General features: G+C 39.9%; 2 protein-coding genes across 8 annotated transcripts in view; both read right to left on the reverse strand.

Annotated features, from left to right (window-relative positions):
• Nucleotides 1-2,155: 2,155 nt before the first annotated feature.
• Pkd2 (Polycystic kidney disease 2) lies at nucleotides 2,156-6,476 on the reverse strand. The gene is made up of 9 exons (XM_017168407.3): nucleotides 4,834-6,476; nucleotides 4,190-4,674; nucleotides 3,749-4,137; nucleotides 3,463-3,694; nucleotides 3,174-3,401; nucleotides 2,873-3,115; nucleotides 2,561-2,799; nucleotides 2,452-2,502; nucleotides 2,156-2,382 (listed from the first exon to the last, which is right to left on the reverse strand). The coding sequence occupies exons 1-9, from the start codon at nucleotides 6,341-6,343 to the stop codon at nucleotides 2,274-2,276; spliced, it is 3,486 nt and encodes a 1,161-aa protein (XP_017023896.2). The 5' UTR covers nucleotides 6,344-6,476; the 3' UTR covers nucleotides 2,156-2,273.
• Nucleotides 6,477-7,313: 837 nt separating this feature from the next.
• bru2 (bruno 2) overlaps nucleotides 7,314-26,285 on the reverse strand; it is a 53,306-nt gene continuing 34,334 nt past the window's right edge. For 5 of the 7 annotated variants that reach the window (XM_041776134.2, XM_041776135.2, XM_070283269.1 and 2 more), the window contains 5 exons: nucleotides 19,433-19,611; nucleotides 15,571-16,069; nucleotides 11,078-11,650; nucleotides 8,731-8,871; nucleotides 7,314-8,665 (listed from right to left, as the gene is read on the reverse strand). In XM_041776134.2, the coding sequence (XP_041632068.1) occupies nucleotides 8,394-8,665; nucleotides 8,731-8,871; nucleotides 11,078-11,650; nucleotides 15,571-16,069; nucleotides 19,433-19,611 (1,664 nt within the window). In that variant the 3' untranslated portion in view covers nucleotides 7,314-8,393. Of the gene's footprint in view, nucleotides 8,666-8,730; nucleotides 8,872-11,077; nucleotides 11,651-15,570; nucleotides 16,070-19,432; nucleotides 19,612-26,285 lie in introns of those variants that run through there. The other 2 variants (XM_017168700.3, XM_041776139.2) reach the window with 2 other exon arrangements.

Here is a 26,285-nt window from a genome sequence, read left to right on the forward strand (position 1 = left end):
AATTTCGATGGTTTTAACATGATAAACCAGCAAAAAAGTTGATTAACAAAGCAAGAGGAAAGTAAATGAAAAAATAATACAAAACAAATATAGAAAAATATGGATTCACAACAAAAAAAGAAGCACTTATTATAAAAACAAGCACAAATATTATTTTACTAGCCTTTGAAATCTTTTTTAATATAAATCTATTTATCGCCGTTTTTATCAATCAATCCACATAATAAAGATCAGCAGATTGATTTCTCTCTTGAGGATACTTTGATTTATATTTAAATAAAGTTAATAATTAACCCCATTCGCCGAGGGCTTTAAGAGCATTAACCAAAGTGCTGCATAATTTCAGGCTGAATATGTTCTTATTTAAAGTGCGAAATTTCGTTAGTGATTTAAATTGAATATGAACGAAAAATGCTTTATAGGCATTATATGCCTCATTAGTTCTCGGTGCGATTAAAAAAACAGCATAGTTAATTATTTTTTTCATGCCAGACTTTGGGGTAATTAATTGTGGTCAACTTATGGTTAACTTAATTGCCTGTTATTCTTTTGTCAAACAAAACCTTGGCTATAAAAGCGTATTAATTGATAAATTATTGGTTGTATTATGAAGAAGCAAGAGCATGTGCCTTTGGAAAAAAATTAAAAGGGGTCTTTGTTTATTATAACAATTTTATTTAGTTCAACAAAAGGTAAGATAAAAAGAAATCGTATAAAGAGATATTGTTTTTCTGTTGATAGTTTTAATAATAATTTCGTTTTATGCCTTTATTATTGGATTTTATAATAATGTGTATTAATTATTAAGAAATCTTTATCTTTACTTATATTTTCAGTTATTTAAAGACATTTAATTTGCTTATAGCATTTTATTTAAGCTTAAACTTGTTGCTGGTTAAATTGCATTGCTGTTTCGGCTGCAAGCCCATTGAATGCATAAGTGGCCAACATATTTGCGCATTGCAGCCAGAGTTGCCATTACCATTCATTCATCTGGCGAATAAAGGTTGTTAACTGTTTGTGGATATAAAGCATATCGGTAATTATCGCTCCTGAGCTCTCCATCCGTAATTCTTCTGGTGCTTCAAGAGTTCTACCCCCTCTCCCACCTGTCTACTCCATGCTTTATATCTCATCCCAGACAACCCTTTGTGTGTATTTGTTTTGGCCGTTGCGATGATTGCAACTTTTCAATTCGTATTTACAAAAGCGAAACAATGCGTGCCATACAAATGCGGCTATACAGATTTATACACATGTACTATATGTCTGTGGCCTGCGTTCGTTTAACAAATTTGAGCTGCAAACAAAACGAAATCCCTCAGACTGGATGCTGCTTTTCATCAACCACTTAAGCCGAGCTTTGGTCAAACTTTTTCGACATTAAATAATTAATTGGGATATGCTCCTACCCCGGAGATGGTTTGATTTTAATTATCATTCAATGAATTTAATGTACCTTGACTTAAAAACTAGAGAACCCTGTTATTTACAGAAAATATAATTTTGTTTTCCTTTGAACTATCCCCACGTCCTTTGACTTCATTTAAGCTTCTCGTTTCGGGTGTTTGCCGCAACCACAGCGTTCCAGATGCTTTGAGGTGACAACGTGATATATTCCGCAGGACCTGCTTCTAATGATGCCACATGGGTTTTACTCCCACAAGAAACACAGCAAACACAAACAATGAAATTGTTAAAATTGTATAAAATGTAAGAAAAGTTTCTTTCATGTCTCAATTTAAAAATTAATTAAATTGGAGTTTAATTTTTTAAGGCTTTTTCTTTTGTTTGCTTAAATTTTATTATGTTTTTCAAAATTCCTCAGCCCTTTGTTTTCTTTTATTTGATAGTATATAATAAAATTTTCCAGTGTAGTTATCCTTGCTGCTCGGTTATAACTAAATACATAGTTTAATACGTGGCTCGTCGCTTTGTTCACGGTTGCTGCTTCCGCTTGTGTTTTTAATTTCGCTATGCCTTTGTTGCCAAATGGGGAAAAAGGAAGCGTCGGGTGTTAGAAGCACCGGGGCGTTAGAGGGTTAAGGGTGCCAAGCATACACAGATTTGGCAGAGATTAGCGCTCGGTTCTGGCGGTTTTGCTGGTTTACTTTAGTTTCTGGTTTGCCAGAGTTAATTAATTTTCGCTTATTTGATTGTTGGCGTGGAACAATGTGCTAAGTTTATTCTTTCCAGATTTTACACATTTCTTATTCTTAAATAAAACTATATAATATTAAATATTAAAAAAAAAAACAGTGTTTTAAGAAGTCTTATTTCTTTCTATTGGTTCTCTCCTTCTCAACGCGCTTTAGAATGTCATCCATGTTGGTGATTAATTTCTCCAGAATTTCCTCAAGCAGGCTCACCCGATTAGTTAAACTAAAATGGGTAGGTAATGTGTACATGTTAAAAAAGTATGTAAAACGTTTTGTAATTAGAAATTAATACCGAACCAACTCCTTATTTTCTCCTGGCGGAATTTCCTGAAAGTAGCGAGCCCTGAAAATAGAGACCTTTGTTAAGATTACGAGAAGGAAGAGATCTTAAAAGGAATTACTCTGTTTCTGTCAAGTTCTTGTGAATCTCCTCGGGTTCTTCCTGGGCGGTCTTGGTCTCTTCCTCGGCTTCCTCTGCAGCGGCCGGCTCGGTGCGTCGGCGCTTCCGGCCGCAGTGAATGATAATGTAGAGTATACCCATTATTTTGTTATAGATATAGGTGCCCAAGTGGCTGGTTCCATGGGTGATCTCACTCTTCACCGTATTGTAGGTCTCCATTATAATAGCAAGGAACATGTTCTAGAGCAAGAAAAACATTCATAAAATGAGGAAAGTTTATGTATTTGTTTCCTAAAGGATCTTGAAATCTTACCAACAAAATGAAGAACACAAGCAGAATGTAGGTGAGGAAATAAATGGGACCCAAAACTCTATTGGCTTGCTCAATGAGATTGTACTGAAAGTCGCCGAGAATCATCCTAATCATGGTCAAAATTGAGGTAATGAAATTGCGAAAATCGGGATGTTTGGTGCCAAATAAGAGTAAACCCAACTGGGCATAGGCCAGAAACACAATTCCAAACATAAGACTAAAGCCAGCCAGGTCTTTCGAGCACTGTAAATGCACAGATTAAACATATGATATGTCTTCCAATTTCGATCATTTTACAAACCCTTTTGAGAGTCGTTGTGAACTGCACAAGGGTCTTGTTGAAACTGATGAACTTGAATATTTTGATCCATACTAAAAACGCCAGAATAGCCATCAAGTCCACATAGATAATATTAAAGAAACAGAGCACGTCCAAACTTTGATAGGTCAACTCCGTCATGGCCTTTTCGAGGAATCTTTTTATCCAAAAAGTGTGCCAAATGTTGTAAACCAAGGCCAGGTAACATAGCTGGATAAAAAGAAAAGAGAAAAGATTTATAATAAAAAAGAAATATTTAAAGACTCCTTACCAGCAGTATAATACAATCGAGTATATTTATAATGGAAAATATATAATTTTTGAAGCCAGACTTGCTTATTTCAGTTATCTCGTAAATGGTGTAGTATACTACCATGACGTACCAGAATATATAGACTACCGACATCACCAAGTCTTTGTCCGTGAAGAAGGAATGCTGCTTGACCGTCTGCAGATGGGTCTGGGGTATGACACCGCCCGTTGGCGGAATCTCCGCAATTAATCTGGAATTATTGGTAATATCAAAAAGGGCCCATATCGATTCGCCAAAAACCCACTTTAAGCTCTGAAAGATATTCGTATTATCATTAAACAAATTGAACTCCACCAGACAGAGTCGGGAGCCCCGATCAAGCCAGTGATTGTTCTTCAAATCGGTGATGATAGCCAGGTTTTCATTCTTAACGTAGGTCAGATCAACCACGTACCCGCCGGAACGGTAGAAAGACAGCACTGTCCAAAGCGGCACAGCGTTCAGGGTCGACATCGTCCTGTACGGTATTCCCTTGAATTCACCCTTCTCCTCGGCTCTCGGAGAGTAGGCGGCATAGCAGGTGTTAAAGTACCGGATGAAGGCGTCGTTTACATAGCAGCTGTCCTTTCGCACGCGGATTTGCCGGATTCGCGGAGGACCCAGCAACAGGTTCTCGTACAGAAAGATACGCCCCTAGAGAGATGATTATGTCACAAATAAACCTGAAAATGTTGACATTAATTACCTCCAAATGGTTGTCACTTATATTATGTATATGCTTCGGTCTTTTGTGTTGGGATCCTGGCCTCGGTACCGCTATCGGCTTCCATTTAAAATCCATTGGCGAACGCGCATGCTGATCCGGCTTCGGGACATCACTAGCGGCCGCCTTCCCGTCCACGCCGGGATCCCAGGAGTTTTCTCCTGCTGGCTTCATATTTTTTTTGTCCTCCCCCATCCCTGGTTGGCTTATATCAAAAGATACTTCTTCTTCTTCTTCCTCAGGTGGTTCTGTTGTCGCCGTCGTATTTTCCTTATCCGCTAATGTCAAGTCGCCGTGGAGTGTTATCAAAAAGTTGTAGATCAAATAGTCCCACCAATCCGGCACTGTGATTTGCTTTTCAAAGTTAATGGTGACCGAGGGAGCAATTACCAGATCACGGGTGGTGAAGAGCTTCTTCATTGTGTCGTTGAAGTAGAACATGTACGAGTGGCGCACCGACAGGGTGACTAGTATAGAAAATATGTTGAAAAGGGTTACTTAATAAAGTTTTAAGTAAATGAAATTAGACTAAACATTCGATATATAATAATATTGGGAAATTAAGGGGATATATGGTCTTCAACATCGTAAAGGTCGTAAGTCTCGTTACAAATTTTTTCACTTACCCAGCGATGTTAGGATCAGGAATATAATAAACACGGTGAACTCAATAAGGGCATCGCGCACTTCCTCATCATTGGTGTAAAGGATGCGGGTAGTCTTGGCCCTGTTCTGGCCAGGAATAATTGATACTCGTTGTGGCTGTCGATCTACCTGTGTCGGTTGGGTGGTCGTCTCCGTTGTCTTTTTCTTAAAGAGGCGTTGCTTGAGCCCGCCCCTGTCGATGTCGGTCTTGACAGCCCCCATATTCATACCTCCAGCGGCTGTCGATTGTCCTGCCTCCTGAATAGTTACCCGTGGAGAGGGACTTCTACCAGCGGCGGCCTCCAAGGCCGAGGACGTTGGAAACCGAAGGCTAGATTTGGGTACCCGGGCCGACGTTGATGGTCCGTTATCTCGAATAGATGCTTGTGAAGAGGCCACAGGACCAGAGGTCTTGACAGGCGATGATGATCTTCCGGAATCTGGTCCGGTACCTCGAATTGTTTCTTGTGAATTGGCCACAGGACCAGAGGCCCTGGCAGGCGATGATGACCTTCCGGAATCGGGTCCAGTATCTCGAGTTGTTGGTTGTGAAGAGACCACTTGGCCAGAGGACTTAACACGGGATGATGATCGTCCGGAATCGGGCACAGTTATTACAGGAACATCAGAAGGAGCAGCAGAATCAACTCGAACAGTTTGTTTCGGTTGTGTAGCCCTGGTTTTCCGAGGTGTCGTGGAAACCTCCATTTTCATACCTTCAGCTGATGTAGATAGTTCGCCATCCTGAATCGTTTTCCGGGGAGAATGACTTCTATCAGTGGTGGTCTCATGAGCCGAGGACGTTGGAAATGAAACCCGATGGCTAGATTTGGGTACCCGGCCTGATGTCGATGGTCCGGTATCTCGAGTAGTTGCCTGTGAAGGGGCAACATGACCAAAGCTCTTGACAGGCGATGATGATCTTTCGGAATCGGGTCCGGGCTCTCTGATAGTTGCTTGTTGAAAGGCCTTAGGACCAGAGGTCTTGGCTGGCGATGATGATCTTCCGGAATCGGGTCCAGTATCTCGAGTTGTTGGTTGTGAAGAGGCCACATGGCCAAAGGCCTTGACACGGGATGATAATCCTCCGGAATCGGGCACAATTATTGCAGGATAATTAGGATCAACTCGAAAAGTTATTTTTGGTTGTGTAGCCTTAGTTCGAGCTGTCGTTGTCTCTTGGCTGGAGATGTCAGAGGGCCCAGCATCTGGCATACTTGCCCTTCTCGATGACAATGGACCCGAATCGGGCACAACCTTTCCAGTCATTTTTCTTGGTGATTGAACTCCAGGACCAATAAATGAAGGCGAGGCTGGGCGACGGACCCTGCTAGAGGTGGTCGGTGCTTCCACGTCTTTAAAACTTCGTTTTGCCACCATAGGTGGAGGGGGAGCGGAAGTCACGTCGCTCGGAGTCGCCGGTGTCCTGTGCCTACGCGGCGACGGAGGTGGCCCGCCCGGCGGCTTCTCATCTTGATCTTTCTGCGACATTTTCAATAGATTTTAGATTTTTTTCTCCAAAGAAAATTTCACTATACAAAGCACAGAGAAAACATATATAGTATTTTCAGGAGCTCGACCAGCTTCAGACTGAAAAATGTTGTGAGCTGACCCCAACGACAGGCACACGTATCTTGAAGTTTAAAGATTGCTTGCTCGGACCAAGGCTGATGTAACGAAAGTGTTGCCTATTTGGCTTATTTTGTAGCCAAACCTTTGGATTTTTTAGGGGATATAATATTGGAAATTAAATTGATTGAAATATAATAAAGTAAAATATATAGTTTATTTTAGTTCTACCAAGAAAGTTCATCAATAAACCTTGGTGTTCAAAGAACTTTAACCATTTCTTTGCTTTTTTATTTATATATATTTTAAAGTTTGACATTTTAGCATTAGACTGTCCATTGATGCCAACACTGGCCGATGGTGGCACCTGGAAAAAAGCAAGATCCAGACAACAGCTGCACATTCGGCGACGCCGTGCATATGCATATTTCATGCGTTAACGCCAACATTTGAATTGCAACCCAGGAGCGGATTCTTTGGAGAAGGAGGGGGAGTGGCAGCCAGTGCAGGATGCTTTTGATTTATGGCAGTCCTTGTTGGATGGCCCACCTCGTCGTTTTTGCCTCCTCCTGGTCTGCAGCTATCAGCGCCAGTTGAGTTGTCAGTTGGCGCATAAAGAATGCATGTACAATAGCATAAATGTGATAAGATCCCTCTCAACGAGCGAATTCTGGGGTTCCTGCGGAGGAAACGAATGCCAGCAGGATGAGAGTGACTTTCTTTAAGGCGATTTAACAGTCTCAAATGGATGTCGTCTTTACAGGCAGGTATATAAACCCCTTTTTCTTCGAGGGATTTTAATGGTTAAAAAAATGTCTATTTTAAAAATACTTTTTGTAAAGCTAGAAAATCTTAAATTTTAACCACAACTAAATAATAATAATGACTCATATATTTTTAAAATATTTCATATTTTATTTGTAAATATGTGAAACCGATTGATTTTCTTCAATTTCATACACACCGCTCAAATGTTATTTTAAAATACCGACTAAATAGTTTACATTTTAATTTGTTTGACTTTTGTTCCATTCCAAGACATCAAGTGCAAATTAAGTACAAAGTTGGTAAAATGTGGGTTTGCTTTGAAATCAAGTTAAGTTAGAATAGAATATAGTTTAAAACTACTATTGACTATTTAAAATAGATTGATGTAAGGATGAAGAAGCCATTCCAAAAGTTAACATTTTCTGTGACAGATTTATATTGATTTAGCTAAAACTACTAGTTCATGTTTACGATATTTCGCATCTTAGGTGTTCTTGCAGGTGTTTCTACCTGTCTGTTTTAGTTTGCTTTACTTTGTAGCTAACCCTTTGAATGTTTCTCACTACGAACGGAATTTCGAATGTTTTTTGTTTGTTTGTATTTAAATTTATTACCTTAACTCTTAACTAAATATTAATTTACTAAATTGTTTCGTGTGTGCAAAATATAAGTTTATATTTTCCTCTGAATTTGCTGTGTTCCTTTTTTTTGTTTCCCCTTGTTTTTTATTTGTTTGCTTAACTATTTGGCTTTGATAAATACTTTGGCGCCACACACAAGGCAGCTTCAAATTTCTGGATTTTATTTTGGTTTTTAGTTTTTACTTTTAGGACTTGTTTGCCGACCACGTTGATTAGTTTAGATTAGGGCTTGATGAAAAATGGTTGATGGTTGTGTTTCAGCAAATGTGATTACAACAAGGATGCAACTTTTAAGCTACTTCTTTGGTTAAGGGTTGTTTTTGCGGTTCATTTTTGTGCACTCGAGAACTTTATTTGTAAGCCTTTTTTTTCTATTTGCTTTAGGTTTCTATTCACTTATCAGATACATTTTTGTAATTGGTCCTTTGGTTTCAGAACGTTGCTGCTAATAAAAGGCACAATTGCTTAAGCTAGTTTTATCCATTGTCTGTTGTGAATTGGTTGTGACTGTATGCTGGCCCTTGGCCACGCCCCTTTAGGCCACCTTAGCAGCTAGGTAGTAGCTAGTACGGCTTGGCCGCATCCTTGGAACGTTTCAGTTGGACCTTCAGGCGCTTGGTGCCGATCTGAAAGCCATGCATCGCCTGGATGGCCGCATTGGCCGAGTGCGGATTGTCGTAGGAGACGAAGCCGAAGCACTTGGACAGGTTGGTCTGCTTATCGATGAACACCTTGGCCGACAAGACATTGCCGAAGGGCAGAAATGTCGACGCGAGATCCGTGTCAATGAACTCCTGAGGTAGGTGATAAATGAAGAGGTTGCTGCCATCTGGACCTGGTAAGGAAAAATATAAAATTATAGAAAATATTTCATAAAATAATGTTCACTTTAAAACTCACCCTCGATTTGTTTGCCCGCCACGCCCGCTGCTGCCGCTTGAAGAGCGCTGGCAGTCAGGGGCTGGGCGGCTCCATAGGCGGCGGCTCCATTTGTCAGTCCACTCAGGGAGGGGGTATAGGGATCGGCGGCACTCGGGGGCCCTAAAATGTACAGACAAGCGCATCAGAAATATTCACACAAAAATATTAAATTTAATCAATTGAAAAACAGTCCCCAAAATAATGCTAAATTTGTATTCGTAGTTTTCCAAAGGAACAAATTACCCAAACACACATACACACTTACACTCAGAAACAGGACAAAACACACACACAGTGGGACATACAATACGGCAGTATACAGAGAAAAATAGAATCAACCATAAACAAGAACCATATCTGAACAATAAACGAACCCAAGTTGAGTTAACGCATATGAGATTTCGGCCCTTTATTTATTATGATTTTTAGCCGTCCTTTTCGCACTTTGTGCTCAACCGTTTTATGCCTTCTTTTATCTTTTCTTTTTTTTTCGTGGCCCTCGTTCTTTCATTATTAAATTTTGTACTGTCTTTTATTCGGGTTCTGTGTACTGGGGAAAAAAAAATGTGTTAGCCTTTGTTGTTTGGCCTCTCCGCATGGCGCCTGTTTTTTAATTGAGCCGGCAAACATTTTCGTTGCTCTCCTGCTGCTGTGCTTTTTTCATAATCTACTATAAATTTATTACTTTCTTTAGTTTTTCCTTTGTGCTTTTATTGCTTAATATAAGCATTTTTTTATTGCGTTTGCAAATTTGTTGGCTGCATTTTTGTATGCCAACAATTTGGCGGGAATGTAAGTTTTAGAGGGAAATTAATTTAATGTTTTGTAGAATCCATAAAAGTTACTAATTGAAAAGCTAATTGGGATCGTAAATTTTTGGAAATTTATTGCCCAAACTTTTTGTATTTTATTTGAATTATATTTATTGGTATGTGGGAAATAAAGTTGTTCATAAAATGTTTGCCGTAATAAAAATGTAATCTTTAGATATATATATTTTATTTCTATCAGTTAATATACAATCAAAAGTTCTTGTTAAAAATTTCCTTGGCTCATTTTTAATTTCATTGTCATTCTTTAAATTTCTGATTTCTCTTTATCCTTTATCTAGACATTTAATATACGAGATTTCCTTTCATGTAAAATATTAAGCCCTGGTCTACGCCATCCAATCTGAGCTTGACTCTGCGGAATGTTGTGGCAATATATTGTTTTGCTTCTATTTTCTTTTATTAAAAATTCAATTTTTTTTTCAAATGCAATCAAAAACGTGTTGTTTGGAATGCCGTTTATTTCCCTTTGTCATAGATTTGATTCCTTTCCGCGTAAACTGCCTTTCAGAGTTTCCCTTTTTATTATAAATTCTTTTTTGCGCTGGTTTTTAGGAAAATTCATTTTATTTTTATTAACAAAGATGGGCAAATTGTAAAAATGCAAACATAAAAGAGCAAGAAATATTTTGAATTAGAAACGTTTAGACAGTAAGTAAAGTTAGGATTGCCGACGGAAATTCTCCAACAATGATGTGAATATTCAGATGAATTTAATTGACTATTGAGCTTTAGAATTTTCAAAATATTTTCTTTATATGACTTTGAATATTTCTTTTCGTGAGCTTATTATGCAAAAATATTTAAAAGTAGTTTGTAATCGAAATATAAACGTAAATTTCTGTTTATTTAGGACTTTTTCTGGTTATTGGTTATAGAAAATATATAATAGGATTGCTTAGTTTTAGTTATTTAGGGATAGGGCATGGCGGGGCGCTGTCATAGGCGCATGCAGGCTGCGTGGAGGCTATATTATTGGACCTTTTATTGTTTATAGTTAGTGTGATTAAGTGCCAGAGGTAAAACTCTGTTTGATTACATTACAAAACAAAAGAACACATACAAACATTTACATAATACACAAACACAACCACCCGTACCCGAAACATACATATTGATACACTCAGTGAACAGAAAATATAGGTAATTAATGAGGTAGTCAAGGGAATATTATTATTTAGAGCTTTTCCAAATATGAATATCTTTTCAATTGAAAAATCACTATTGATTATATCTGTTTATTAAATTAAATATTTTTGAAAATAGGCAGGAAAACCCAACCCTGGAACTTTTCCAATTTGGTAAAATGATTTAAGAATGTTCTACAAAATTATATTAAAATATGTATACACATTTCAAGTAATATCAAGTTTAAAGTGATGTTTTATTTAAATTTTGCAATTTGTAGAAAGATTACCTAAATGGGGCAAGTGCTCTCAAGATGAGACATTCCTGCTTTCTTTTTTGGAGTATTTATGACTTCGTGATCTACTTACACAGCGCGTTCAGGGTCAGCGTTTGGCCGCCGCCCACCTGCTGGGTGGGCGTGGCCATCAGTTGCGACATGTTGAAGGCCGTCGCCGAGGGAGGTGGCTGCTGTTGCTGTTGTTGGGCGGCGGCATAGGCCAAACGCTGGTGGTGCAGGCTGCTGTTCCCGCTGCTGCTCTGGCTGTGATGGGCGATGGTCATCGGATGGTGGGCGTGGGCTTGGGCGTGGGCGTGGGCAGTGGGTGTGGCTAGCAGGGCTACCAGATTCTGCATAGACAGGGATGGAGCGGCGAGCAGTCCAGTGCCAGGAGCATGCCCGGCGGTAGGGATCCCGATGCCGCTGCCGCTGCTGCTGCTGCCGCCGCCGCCGCTGCTGCCTGTGGGTGGTGCGGATGGTGATGGGCCGCCGCCGCCGCCGCCAAGTGGGAGAGGTGCTGCTGCTGCTGCTGCGACGGCAGCCGATAAAGATGCGGCTGCTGCGGATGCTGCACTCCCGGCGGCGCCACCTGATGGGTGTGACTGTGACTGTGGGTGCTGGCTGTGGTGGGCACTGTTATCCGATGGGTGGTGGAAATTTAGTCCTGAGTTCCATAGTTATTTTTTTTTGTTTTGGTTTTGTTTTGTACAGTTTTGAGTTGGTTGGTTTTATGGTTTAAGGTTTTGAGTTGGTTGAGTTGGTTGATTGATTGTACATGACCACAGAGTCAATCATAGACATACCAAATAATGTTCAACGAATATTTATATATAAAAAACATAGAAGAAAACACACACCCAATTGGATTATTTACATTTACAAAAATTATAAGAAAAGTAATTTCAATTTAACATTTTTTCGTTTTTTTGTTTCGGTTTGGGTTTCGATTCGATCAATTTTATGTAAATATGTAAACATACAAATCAAAACATAATAAAAGAGGAGGAAAAATAAACAAAAGAGGGGGGAAAAACGAAAACAAAATGAAAATGGGTAACATAACATGAAATAAAAATACAAGTAATTAAACTATGAAAAATAAAATAAAAAGACTGACTGAGCATTGAAAATAAAAAGGTCTGTTTTAAAATACTTGAAAATGAAATAATTTAAAAAATTTATTAAATTTAAATTAAAATCTTAAAAAATCGAAGAAAAATGTTTAAAAAGAGTAAACCAAAAATTTAAAAAGATACAATTGCATAGTAAACAGAAAAATAAAGGAACTTATTATATTAAAATCATACAAAATCAACAATAAAAACATAAAATGCATTCAATATAATAAATAATAAGGTAGTTTAACGCAACAAGGGATGCAGGGTATTAAGGAAACCAAAAAATCATAAATAAATAAAAATCATAAAAACATAAACGCAGAGACATAAAATTCAATTCAATCGAATGCAGTTAGACATAAAGTAAATATATATATAAAATTATGTAAATCAATGGCATTAAATAATTGAATAAATCTAAGAAGAATGCTGGCGGAAGGAAACCGGAAACAGCAAAGCGTTCTCTTCGGTTTCCAGTTTCCGTTATGTTTTTCGTTGGCTGCTCTTATGTTGCATACTTGGTGGCGCTGGCAATATATTGAAAGCTTTTTTCTACACAAAACAAGAATCCTGTGAACACGCACACACACAGAGAGGCAGAAGAGGGAAGAGAAAGAGCAGGCAGGTGTGTGCATGTGTGTGTGTGTGTGTGTGGGTGGGAGGTAAGAGGTTGAGAGAGCGGAAAAGAGAGATGAAGAGGGACATTCACATAAGGAGCCGGGCATTGTCTAGCATATTTAAGGAATATTTCTCAAATTGCTTCCTCTCTTTGAATGAGCTTCATTCTATATGTGTGTGTGTGTGAGTGTAGTTTTGATATCCTTTGCCATCTTCATACTCCATTTCTTCCCTTGCCCACCCTTTTTTTTTGTGGGCATAATAAAACTTTAAGTGTTCTCACCTGCGGACAACTTCAGGTGCTGGGCTGTTGCCACATTGGAATTGCATTTGTTTACCTGCCAGGCCCCCGGCTATTGGGGCAAAAGCATACTATATCTCTGTGTGTGTTTTTGTGTGTGTGTGTGTGGAGCCCTTCGTTTCAGCCACCTTTGATGGCGCCTTTTGCCCTTGGGGCCTTTGGCAGGACTTATAAAAATTTCAAGTCGGCAAATGGGCAAAAGAAGCACAGAAGAGAAAATGCTAGACAAAGACGTTCCTGCCTGGTGGTTATTCCTTTGCGGACTTACATCCACTGTCTTTTATAAGTGGGTAAAAATTTGGCTTAGAGCTTTAAATATTTTATACTTCTTGAGAGGGATTTTTAAGCCACTATAAAATGTGTATAAAATGTGTCAAAAGTAAATTGATCGATTTAAAAAATGTATTTTGAAACATTTTTAATGGTTCAAAGTTCTTAATTATTCCCCATAACTCCTCTTTTGAAAACTATCAAAATTTTCCTTTTATCGTTAATAGCTTTGTCCCGAGAAATCTGTTTCTCAGCTATAATTAAATATGGTTTTTCTGTCAACACTCGATCCCGAAATTGGTCAAATCAGCCAACGTTTACAGGTCCGCCGCATCCACTTAACGGTCTCATTCAGCACTTATACACAAAAAACATATAAACGAAACGAAGGAGCGTACAGGACACGTTCCATACATTTGCTGGCCATCAGAGTTCGGAGTCGTCGAGTCCTTTGCGGGCCCCTCCTGTATCTGGCATTTAAAAACGTCATTTGTTATTCAAGTGGCATACGTCGTCGCTCTAAGTTCCCCTAACTGCCCAGGAGCTGCCCTCACTGTCCGTTCACATTTAGTGCCGTTTGGGGGTCAGGTCGGATTGGTGGCCTCCATCTCCTCCTTCGTATCGCCTTGCCTCTGCTTTTGTCACTTTTTCTCAGTACGAATCCCTTCCGCATGCCCTGCTACTTGGTTGAATGTGTCTACTATGGGATAAGGTGTGGCTTTCTTTTCTGAATAATATTTTATTATAAAATTGAAGCTAGAAAATCATGATGATATTCATTTATTTCTATGAAATTAAAGGATGAAATGTCTAATTTGTATTTCATTCTTTTTGCCTGGTTAGTGTATCTTATCTACCCATTAAGTTCAAGTTACAGTACCAGATTTTTTGCGCTTTGTGCGATTACATCACGCGCCGCTCAACATTCGGTTGTCTGTGATTCCCCTTTTATTTCATTTTGCACCACCCCTTTCCTTTCCCACTGCCCTTTGTTTGTTCTAGCCCTTGTGCTTGATTTGTTATGCGCAAAATGTCCACGTTTACGGCGAGACTGGTCAGGAGGGGGCGTGCCACGTCGTCGGTCATTCTAATGAAGCGGCGCTGCATATGCAACACGTTTACATCGACGCCCTGTACGTGTGCGACTGTTGGCCAGAAATCTGAGAGACCGTCTGGGCCATCATCATCATCATCGTCATCATCCTCGTGGCAGCATCATCGTCGTGTCATCCCGTCATTGTCGTTGTCCACCTTTTAATCCTATTACAATGTTTTTGTTTTATTCATCAGGCTCTCCAGTTGCCGGGCCTGGTTTCTCCCATCTTTTCCGTAACTTTTCCGGACTTCTCTCGCTCACCCCCTAGCGCCTGCATTTATGCAGATTTTGTTGCTTAAATTGAAATTAATTATTTGTCAGTTGTTGCTGCTGGAAGAAGGATTCTCCTTTGCTCTGCTTGCCGCACTTTTGTTATTTTTTCCCCATTTCGTCTAACTCAAATCTGTCGGTTATAATTGAAGTTAGCAGGGAAGAGGGATTCTTTTTTGGCTACCTTTACATTAATTCTTGTTGACTTATTTAAATGTCAAGCAAATTTCAGCATTTGTGACACAAAAGGAGTTTATGAAAGCAACCAGAAATCGGATTATATATGCTTTTAAAAATTACTTTATTTCATTTTGGCAAACCACACACACAAAATAACAGCTCAGTCAACATTCTCTTAAACATAGGTTTTGCTATGTTCAATCGATGCTAAAGAACACACACATGTAGACTAACTCTTTCGACCCGTTTAGCGATGAATGGGAGAACATCCAGAAAGTTAAGTATACGTATAAATTAAACTAATTTCAAACATAATTTTTTTTTGCAATAAAAACACATTTAAAGTGCGTGATTGAAAAGAAATAAGGATAAACAAAGAGTAACACACACGGAGAAAACAACGAGCAAATGTGTGGAAACAAAGACAGGTAGTATGAAAGTTACGGATAATAGATTATAAGATATATATAGAGTGGAAGATGCAACGTTGTGGATTTGTTTAGTGTCTGTGACTAAAATCGAAGATTATAGAATCAATTGTATGGTTGAGAGAGTTTTAGTTATAAATTAAATATTGTAAACTTTTAGTTTTTAAGACTATCTCATCCATATATTGTATAATCTCAGCTAAGGGGTTTTTTTTTTCATTAGGACTTTGGGGTAATTATCAAGGGGGATCTGACCTATCGGATTAGCCTAACTTTAACTCTAATTTTACGCCATCCACTCACCTGGCATATAGTGTGCCGGACTCAGTCCGTATCCGTGGAGCTGCTGGTACAGCTGCAGGTGAGCCGCCGTCGCTGGGTCTGTTCCCAAGTAAGCGGCAGCTGCCGCCGCTGCTGCTGCTGCACCCTGATGCGGATTGCTAGCCAGCAGGGCTGGCGCCAAGGACGCATTGAGGGCGGCGGACGAGGGCACCTGAACGAGAGCCGATTGGGCCGGTGCTCCCGCCTGCTGCACTGGGGGTACTGCTGCCAAAGCGGCGGCCATCGATGGATTCGGCCGGGCCGCTGAGGGTGTGGTGGCTATCAGGGCCGTGGCTGCATTGGCAGTGGGCGTGGCAGCCGCAGCAGAAGCTCCGCTAGCCGTGGGTCCTGTCAGTGCATTGATGCCGCAGAAAGCATGAAGCTGCTGCATTTTCTTTTGGTCCTTCTCCTTCTGCGTGTCTGCGAACTTGACGACCAACGGGGCCGAACAGCCCTCCATGGTCTGACTTTGGTGGAGGGCCTGAAAAGGTAAAGAGTAAGTAATATTTAATTATATAAAAATACTATAAACAGGACCTAGAAATATTTCCTTTAGTATTTAAGTAATATTTTTAACAACATTACTCATACGCAGTGTTATCATTTCTCAAAAAGAATTTTGTTTGGTTGCATTAATGTATTATTTAAAATTAAAAATATGTTAAATCCTCAATCTCAAGACTTTATATATATTTTATTTAATATTTATAAGCCTATACATATTTCCTTAAACAGCAATATTACTCATACGCAGTGTTGTTCTTTTTCAGAAGAATTGTGCCTGCATTAATAAATAAGAATATCATAATATTTTTATTAATAAAACACCTTTCCAACGACTTAAATATTTTTCTAGACCCTTGCTTGCCAAAAGCACGTCGCATCTGCATTCTACCCTGGCTCGGAAAAACTGTCTTTGGGCTGTGTAACCATGGCGACCTGTTTTAAAACTCGGAAATTTCCCTAATTACTTTGTAGCCAAGAGCAGCAGTGTCGCTGCGATGGCCGGAGAGGAGGCAAAACAATGCGCCGGCCATAAAAGTCGCGCCAGAGCCGCAAGAATTATAGTCAATGTAATTAAAGAGCACTTCTGGTGGCTGCCACGATACAGGCGGCACGAGCAACGAGGGGCTTGCGGGCGTGGCAGGATGCAGGCCAGAGTTGCCAGCGCCGCCACAATTGAGCGGAAGTTTCAGAGCCCGGGTCGCCATAGTCATAGCCATAGTCCCGGCTGAGTTTCAATGATAAAGTCTACATAAACCGGAAAATAAGTAAAGTGGCTTGCCAACCCCTCCCCCACCCGAACGCCGCGAAACATTCCCCTCATCAGACCGCAGCCTAAATGCCTTCGCTAAATGTTTGGCCTGGTTTTTGTGACGCCGCCGCCAGAGTTGCCAGGCTCGCCTCGATTCTCGCCCCATCTCATCCCCAAATGCCATTCCTGCGCCATTTTGTTTGTTTTCGGGCTTAGCAGAAAGGTGTAAATTAAGTCGCTTAAGCGGACAAATGGCTGTGTGGGTTAAACTATTCGGGAGGAGGGTGGGGCCTGTCAAATGGGTGGACATGCGGATGCGGATGCGGCTTAAGTGCGCGTCATTATTCTGATGCTGTAAGCCGTCGAGCGGCTGCCATAAAACTTATCAAAACTGTTTTCGACCCCTAAATACCTCTGTCGAGCGAGTTTCTGCTTAGAAGTTTGCTGAGGCATCGTTCAAGGAGAAAAGCGCAGGTGGGCAGGGGAATTAAAGTTGAGGAAAGTAAAGAGACCTGAATTAAGTTTATATTTAGATTTGATTTAGTTAGGATTAATATTGATATAAGTACAAATAACATAAATACATTTAAAAAGCAAAATATATTTATTTGCATTTAAAATCTTTTTTATTAGCACCTAAAAGAAGCCAAGAAAATGTTTTTTTTAAATTTTTTTAATTAAAAAATGTTTCAATTATTTTTTTAAAGCTCCTTCTATCCAGTTAAAATCAGGCTGGATTTATTTAAGCTTTTACTTAGAACACCCTTCAAGATCTTTACTAATCCTCGGTCATTTTTCACAGCTCAGTCTCTACAACTCAGCTCACAAAAAACAAGAAGGGTTAAATGACCCGTTGGCCAAGAGTGAGCACTAGAAACCCAACCGCATTCCAAAGTTGGCCTGGACTCAGTGCAAACCACTTGACAAATTAGCGAGACGAATGCGAAAAATAAAATCTGCATGCGTTGAAAAATGCTATCATCATTTGGCCACCCATTTTCCGCCCTTCGTCCCGCTTACTCATACTTTTTTCTTGGCTTTCATTCGGGGTTTTCGCAAAGAAAAAGAGACTTAATGGAGGAGTAGCAGCAGCAGCAGAGAACAAATTGCTGGGCCATAAACATGGCACATTAATATTAAATGCACTCTGCCAGCAGCTTCAGCACGAGCTTCTCTCTTGGCTTGGGTTAGGGTTGGCTTTTTTTCGTCCTGGATTGCATTTGATGGCGCTGCATACTTTCAGGCGTCAATAGACTGCAATGACTTTGCATCTCTCGCTTCAGTCGCCTCGATCCAAATCATTGGCTCCTTCTTGGCTTTAACACATCTCGAGAGCCTGGATCCTTGGGATCTTAGGGCCCCTTAACCCAAGCCCAGGCCCATTCCCAGCGTGTGCGTGCCTAGAATCCCGTAATTTGACTTCAAATGCATTAAAATCGCTCGCCCTCACACTCGGATGCCGGTACAGTGATAACTTGTGAGTAATGATCCTTGAAAAATATTGTCTAAACTAAAATAAATCCTTTGAAAGAAATTTAAATGTTAAATTTATGAAATTTAAGAAGGTCTCGTACCCCTAAATTGCTTTAATTTATTTCCAAGGCTCAAAATAAATACATTTCGAATTGCAACCTACAAGAGGCACATTTCCTGGACTATAAGGCAGCATCCTTAGATTACATCGCATCCCGTTCATCCCGTAGAGCCTTCCAGTATCTGTGTATTTTCCTATGTGTCAGTGTGCATGCATGGCTTTGCAATGGCCGTCCGCCCACAACAACATTCATCTTGCAAAAGGCGACAAATTATGTGCAATATACACAGAACAGAACAGAGACGGCATGTTCGGACGCTCCATGTGGCCATGTGTGTGTGTTTGGCTGTCGGAAGTTTGTAATTTTGCCTGTTTCCGGCACAAAACTTGCATTAGTGTGTGTGTGTGTGTGTGTGCTGTGTGTTTGCTTAAAAGTGAAAGAGATGGCATGGGAAACGGAGGATCCTGTGGGGTTACTTGGCTGCCAGGATTACCGTTGACTTCTTCCGCTGCCAGAGGCGGCGTCTTGCTTGCGTTTCTGCTTCCTGTTTGCAGTTGCATGCGGTTTTTGTTGTTGTTGTTGTTGTTGCTGTCGCTGCCATTGTGGAATGAAGCTGTGCCTGTGTGGGTGACTCTGCTTTGGCAGCTGTGTGTGTGTGCATAGGAGACGTGTTTTATATGCGCGACTCTTGCCGCCACAGCAATTAATCATGGCGACAGTTTTTCCCACACGCTCGCTACAGGAGCAAAGACAATGATGCGCTTAAAGCAGATAATCGGAATTTAAGCTGATAGTTTTTTCTTTTTACTTTTGCCTTCTGTTGATCTTTCTTGGAATTTTTACTGAAGCATATGGATTTTTGTGTCATGGGTAGAAGTTTTGCCGGTAACAATGAACCCTTGATAAGCATGTTTTGGGTTTTATGCTCTCAAGAAAAGGTATTTGGTAGTTAGAGCACTTGTAATCGATTATATCGATATTTATACAAGATTTTGCATAGTTCCTCTACTAAATATTTTTACTACATAAATATATAACCAAACAAAAAACTCACCTTAATCGCCCCAATGGCATTTTGTTTGGTAGCGAATGTGACGAAGGCACAGCCTTTACTCTGGCCTGCCTGATCCCTGAGCACGGTGCACTCCTCGATGGTTCCGTGGCCGGTGAAGAGCTGACGCACATCGGCCTCGGTGTACTTTTTGTTCAGCATGCCGACGAAGAGTTTCCGCTCTGCAAATACATCAGCGGAAAATGCGAAATGAGTGGAATGTTTTCAGTGAACGCTTGCGGAAATAAACATAAAATAAATACGTATACTACGGGGCTGGCGTAGAGTGGTAAAATTAACATAAATAACAATTGTGGGGAATGTGAAGAGCCGGGTCAAGAGGTCCTGCAACTGCAAAAACGCGGGCCTTAAAGGCACCAACTTAATGAGTTGCCAATGCAGGCAGGAACTATTATTATAGTCCGCACGGTACTTCATTCAGGGCCGTAAAAATGTTGCCCCATCTGAGGCTGCTGACTGATTGACTAACGGACCGAATGACTAACTGACTGAGTGACTGACGAAAGCTGCAAACGAAATGGTCGCCATAAAAATGGCATTAAAAAAGCGAGTAAATGGGTACATATGTGTGCGGCTTAACAGCTTTAAAGCTTATGGTTGGCAAAAGGTGACACTATAATAATAGTCTAGCTGCTTTCAAGCTAAATATTGAATTTAAATAAAGTTGAAATATTTTAAAAAGAAGTCACTAAGTTGGTTTACAACTGTTTCAAGTAGAGAAAATGGTTTCTTATTAATTTTGTTTATTTTAGAAGCCATTTTAAAGCTTAATTTTTTTAACTGATTGTTCAAGAATTTATTCAATTGAATTTTAAATTCTCTATTAAAGCTAACAGCTCTAAAATTTAATTAAAAAAAATCAAATTTCTGTATATCTTAAGAAAAATTCATATCATAGATCCCGCAGCATCACTGACCTGGCTTAAAGCCACAACAGGTGAACACATGTTTGGGAGGATTTTCTTTTATGAACTCATACCTGGGCGCTTAAATTCGTTAATGAGCTGCCACCGTGCGTGCTGGCTTTTCCCGTTTAACGATCGACAAGCGAGTATTTAACCCGAATTGCGGAACACCCGGCGTATGAGTGATATTTGTTGGTTATTTCTGATTTTTTGACTCCTCGTATCGAGCAAGGGAGTTGCAATTAATCAGAGGACAACTTTGTAAGCAGCTGGGTCCTGTAAGGGGAATTCAACTTTAAAATGGCACAATAAATCGCCTTTCGAATATATATGTACCATATATGCGATTTTCCCCCTTCATATCGAAACGAGAACATTTGTAAGGGAAAAGTTTGGTGCACGGCAATTGTTATGCTTTATCTCGGTAGGTCCCCATGTGAAACTTTTTGGGGAGCGCACATGCAAAAGACTAAAAACGCAATCGCAACAAATCGAATCAATGCAACAAGAAGTGCAACTGGCGAACTGCAGCAATAAGAAGGAGCAACTTTTCATTCTGCAACACTTTCCACATTCCTCTAACTGCCCCACCAACTTGCTTTAAAGTTTTCCAGAGACAAAACATACACACATATGTACATGTATACGCATAAGGGGCGATTCCAAGGCATTTTCCTTAAAACAAACTAAGCGTGCATTCAAACCACTACTCGATACACTAACTAAAGGGGAAATATGACAGGAAAATATAGTTTGACATTGTTAAATTTTTAGTTAAGTAAGTACTGTTTTATAGTAGATGTATAGCAACACTGAAATATAATATCTAAAATTACGTAAAATATCGATTTATACATCTACACCGTTTCTAAGTTTCAACATTTTCTGCCTACCTAAATTCACACTTATTTTTATAAATTTAGTTATCAAACACATTTAATTTTTAGGGTACTTCAACTTCAGCATATTCCACTTGAAAACACACCCTCTCCTGGGTTCACCGCTTTGGGCAGAGGTGTCGTAAAGTATAAACATAGAAAATTGTGTCGCTGCAAGGGAAGTGATTGGAAATTGTTGCTTTCGCCTGGAGTTGGCACCAGAAGAGACCCCCAAACCGAGGCACTCAGAACGCACTCAGCCTGCTTGGGGGTCTTATCTCAGGTTTCTTTCTTTTTTTTGTGGGAGATGCAAGGTGTGGGGTAAGTTTTTTGCACTCCTGTGTGCTAAATACACAGGAAGTTATAGGTCTTTACTAGCACACAGGTCCCAGGTCTGTTTGCAATGCACCCTCTCTATCTCTTGTCTCTGTCCGGCACATGTGGAAAATTTATTTGAGGTTAGTTCAGGTGCGACACAAGGAGTAACATTTTATATATTTATTGTATGGATTTGCCATTTTAAGTTGAAACTTTGCCAGCGAGAAGATACGTACGAGTGGCACGGAATAAGGAAAAGGGCTATGACACAAAAGGAGGTTCAAACTTATTGCAAGCACCTGAGTCCCCCTTATTTTCTCGCCCACTCGAGGAGCTTGTTAAGGACCTCTTTTGTATTTGGCATCGCTGATTGGAAAGTTTTATGCGCACGTGATTTTTCAGCGCTGATAAAAGCAGCGAGTTGGGGAAAGTCCAGGGCAGCGAACATATAAAAAAGAAACACCAAAAATATAAAAAATTCCCAAGTATTCGCTTTTGTTCTCGCCAGTGATGTGCGTTAAATTGGTTCGCAATGGTGGCTGAAGAGTAGAGAATGGCCTGAATTTGAAATATTTCAACTAGCTAGAGGTTCTTTAAAGCAAGATGAGATATGTTATGATATATAATATACATATCTTACTTTATTCTGAAGATTCCAGCAATAATACAGGTTCTTATCCGATTTTAATGGCGAAAACCCACTGGTTCATTAAGGGTTATGGCCCATTTGCATTGGCTTTTCGTGGCTGCCATTCCGGCGCAATCTCCGCATTAATTCGGCCCTAGGCAGTTTATCATTTTCACCTTTTTCGACTGGAAGGAATCTCATTTAAGTGGAGTCACTGCCTCCACGGTTCTCTCCACCAGACTCCCAGCATCCCAGCATCCCAGTGCATCTCTCTGTCATTCCTTTGGGCCATTACAGTTGCAGAAATTGCAATTTCACGACAATTACCACAAATTGGTTTCCTCAACTGGCTGGGCGAACATTTTCGTTTTCGTCCTTCGTCTTTCGTGCCTTCCGCCTTACAATTATGCAGCAAAGTTACGCCCACCGCAGCCGAAGGATTTTTCAGCAGCATCGAAGGAGGAGCAGAAGTTGGAGGGCAGGTCCTTCCGCTTGTGGCATATGCATTGTAAGTTCATCCTTGGGAGCCAACTCTGCCATATGATGACGTTAACTGTCTTAAGATTTATATGCACAGTCAAAAGCGGAAACTGCACTTTCCTCCGTGTCCCTTTCCCGCAGGATGTCCTCATATATTTCAGTTCACACTTGAGACATCAACTTTTGTGTCAAGTTGGTTTCTGGCCGCTCCCCCGAAAAATTTTTGGCTCCCGGGCAAAGTTTGTCATGTGCATAATTTACTTTTCCATACCCCCATTACGCTTCCTCCTTATCTTATTAGAGACTTTTTCTGTGGAGTCAGCCAGGCATTAGATTGCATTCAATTTGCATTGCAATTTAATTGCTCGCCTCTCGCAAAAATCCTTCGGCAGCTCTTAATTATTTACGCAGTGGTGTTTGTTTGGCATAAACAAATTAAGCGCCTAGTGCGAATGAATGTTTACAAGCCAAGCTGCCAGGAATCCAAGATATATATGCACCACAAATGATATGCACTTAAGCGTGCCAAGAGAATGTGTAAGTTAATTGCGGTTAAACAGGTGCTTGAATACTCTTTTAAAGAGGATGAAAATGTAATGCATTGAAATAAATATATAAAGATAATATATATTTATGGTTTATAGTTTAAAGAGAATGCTTTAAGGGGTTTATTTAGAATAATATACACAATTTTTAGGATGAATAAATATTTAAAAAGTGGTAAAGACTTTATTCTAAAATATATTTGTGTACAATTTACTTATAATTTTTTTACTAGATAACTTTTTAAGTCACTTCACTTATATTTTAATTAAAGCTCTTAGGATTTATTTAAAGCTTTTCTCCTTCCCCAAGAACCACATAACTTTCCCCATAGCCAATCTCCTCCATATTTTCCGCATATTTCCATAGAGTAAGCCGCAAACAAAAGTCAAACGCATTAACCAGAACAATTGAAACCATGCAAACGAATGAAGCGCATAAAACTTTGCCACATCGAAAGTTTGGGGTAAAATTCCGCCCCGAGGATTGTCAGCTGAGATTTGCATACATACTCGTTGTATATCGGATGGAGTGGAGCTTGCTACTAATGCGAAGAACATTAAAACGAGGACGAGCAGGAGCGCAAGGGATAAATGTTAAACATGCCAGCCAGATTTATACAAAAAGACACACACATTCATATCGCACTCGGATCCTGATTCAGTTTCGGATGCGGCATTCCAATTGGAGGACGAGGACATTATTCAATGTGTGGCCAGGGGCTAAAGAGAAGCTGTAAAGTAATACATATGTAAAAGCAGATGTGAACAAGTTAGCTAATGGCAATGCCGCCCCTTTCCTCTTGGCCATAAATACCAACCATTGTCAGCATTTGGAATTATTATTCGGATATTTAAGCAACTGTTTTTTTAGTTTCATTCTCCTTGGGCAGTTTTGATATTAATTTAAGTTGTTTAGTCACAGGTAGAGAGCAGCAGAGGTCTTATCGCCAGGCTCGAAATAAATCTTGAATTAATTAAGACGCATTATGTATAAGCAGAGCTTGTCTCAGAGAGAAACTAATCACATTTTAAGCTACTTAGGCAGCATCTCGGCTTGTAGACGACGTCGTTCATCGTCGTCTATCAGGTTTCAATTAAAATTTTGCATAAAACATTGACAGCGAAAGGAAGAGGATACGTGAAGGACTAGGCCTGCAGGATATGCTGCCACCACAGCTACTGCCATCTTTCAAAATCGTTAACGTTTTCAATTATAACATAAACACTCAAATAACGCTGTGCATATTACAATGGAGAGGCGAAAGTCTTTCAGCCTACACTAAACAAAATACTTTTTAATAAACATATGACTGAATGGTAAAGAATTTTACTCTTTTATTATAAATAAAACCTTTTTTATGAAGGAACTGTAAAATGTATATTAAGGAATCAAGAACAATTATGTGTTTCCTCCTACTGAGAAGCCAGGTTTTCTCTCCTGTTGTTGTTACTCTGTGTGTACTGTACAGATTAAGCGCTGAGTATACACAGGCCTGATAAATGAAAATGCCAGGCACACATGTGCAACAACAGCAGCAACGCAAAACAGGCTGCAGCATCACGGCAGCAATTTGAAGTGCTGCACGAGTTGGAGGCAACTTTTCACATATTTGTATCTGTTTGTGTTCTTAAGTAGTTTGGGCGCTTCCAGCTCGCAGTCTCAGCTGCATAAATATTTATTGCAGAAAATTCATGTGTGCCGTGGAAGGCGCATATTTCCATAGCATACTTTCGGCCGAAGCGAAACGGAGTGGGATCTCATAATTAATTTAAAGCCTCGGCAATCGAGTAAAAAAAAGGAGGAAAAAAATTGTTGTAAACTGGTGAAATTATGATGCTCATTGCCCGGCTATCAAAATGTACTAAAATGGGAATTACATACATGTATGGGACGTTGGAGTTTATGGCCCGAGCAACTTATTTCGCTGCAGAAAAATTTTTATGTTTTAATTCAATTAAGCGCCCAGTCCTGCCCTGGAAAAGAGCGGCAAAAGGAAAACCTCTGTGGGCGACGCATTTAATGCGCACAAATTTTCGACATTTCTTTCCCGCTCTTTGGGGCTCTGCCGCGCGCAACATATTTGCATAATTTCGCAATAATTGACAAGCGGAAAATGGCGATGCGGAAGCGGAAATTAAAATGGAATTTCCAACTAAACTTTTTCCTTTTATTTGCCAGAGCAGAGGCAACATAGTGACGGTTTGCCAAGAATAATTATGTGCATGTAATTAATGTTTCAACAAGAAAAGAGACTTCAAAAGCTAGGAACAGTTGGGGTTTACTATGAAATAATAAGAAATAAATGCTGAAATTAACATTTGTTTATATAAAAAGCTAGGAATTGTCAAACTAAAGAACTAATTCTTGTAAAATAAGGTGAATTGCCACCAAAATACTACCCACTATCATTATAATTCCTCTGTCAACTCCGTAGTTTCCCAGGCCGCAAATACAATTAACCGTCATAAAAGCTAATGCCATACGCTTTGCCAACCACTGCGACAAATGAACGAAATCATTATATTCGTCCTTTTCCCTTCCCCAGAACCAATTCCAGGCCCAGTCACATCCCCCGGGGATCCCCAGTACCATCGCTCCTGACCAATGACTTCGTTGACAGGACTAGGAGCAGGAGCTGGAGGATCCCTGGGCACGTTTCGATTACGTTGCCAACACTTCCGGCCCGCGAGCGCCACAATTTCCGCTGCAGCGTCAACGAAAAAGGGGGGGAAATCGTAAAACGGGGGATCCCCCCAAAGATGAAGGGGTTGCAATAGGCAAACTGCCAGCAGCCAAAAGGGGGACGTACGGGTTGGAAATTATTGGAAGGGGCGAGCTGCTCATTTTTGCCATCCGCTTGAAAGGTTCATTTGTGTGCTATACGAGCAATACATCGTGTCTTGTGCTCTATTTTTAGTTTTCTTTTAGAAGAGTTCTCTGATATTTTAAAGAGCTTAGAAAATAGAAAAGCATTTAAAAAATATTTAAAAAAAATAATCAAGGCCTTGGAATTATTTATTTCAATTATTTAATCAAGTCAAGCTGCCATTATTTAGACTTCTTAGTAAAACATAAATGGT

The sequence above is a fragment of the Drosophila kikkawai genome, chromosome 2L (assembly GCF_030179895.1).
Source record: "Drosophila kikkawai strain 14028-0561.14 chromosome 2L, DkikHiC1v2, whole genome shotgun sequence".
Taxonomy (NCBI): domain Eukaryota; kingdom Metazoa; phylum Arthropoda; class Insecta; order Diptera; family Drosophilidae; genus Drosophila; species Drosophila kikkawai.

Bases quoted from the DNA above. Each gene is read 5' to 3' on its own strand.
- Pkd2 (XM_017168407.3), bottom strand. From the start codon at position 6,343: ATGTCGCAGAAAGATCAAGATGAGAAGCCGCCGGGCGGGCCACCTCCG. The intron at 3,402-3,462 runs GTAAGGAGTCTT...CTTTTTATCCAG, and splicing joins TCGATTGTATTATACTGCTG to CTATGTTACCTGGCCTTGGT. The intron at 2,503-2,560 runs GTAATTCCTTTT...CTCTATTTTCAG, and splicing joins AAGAACTTGACAGAAACAGA to GGCTCGCTACTTTCAGGAAA.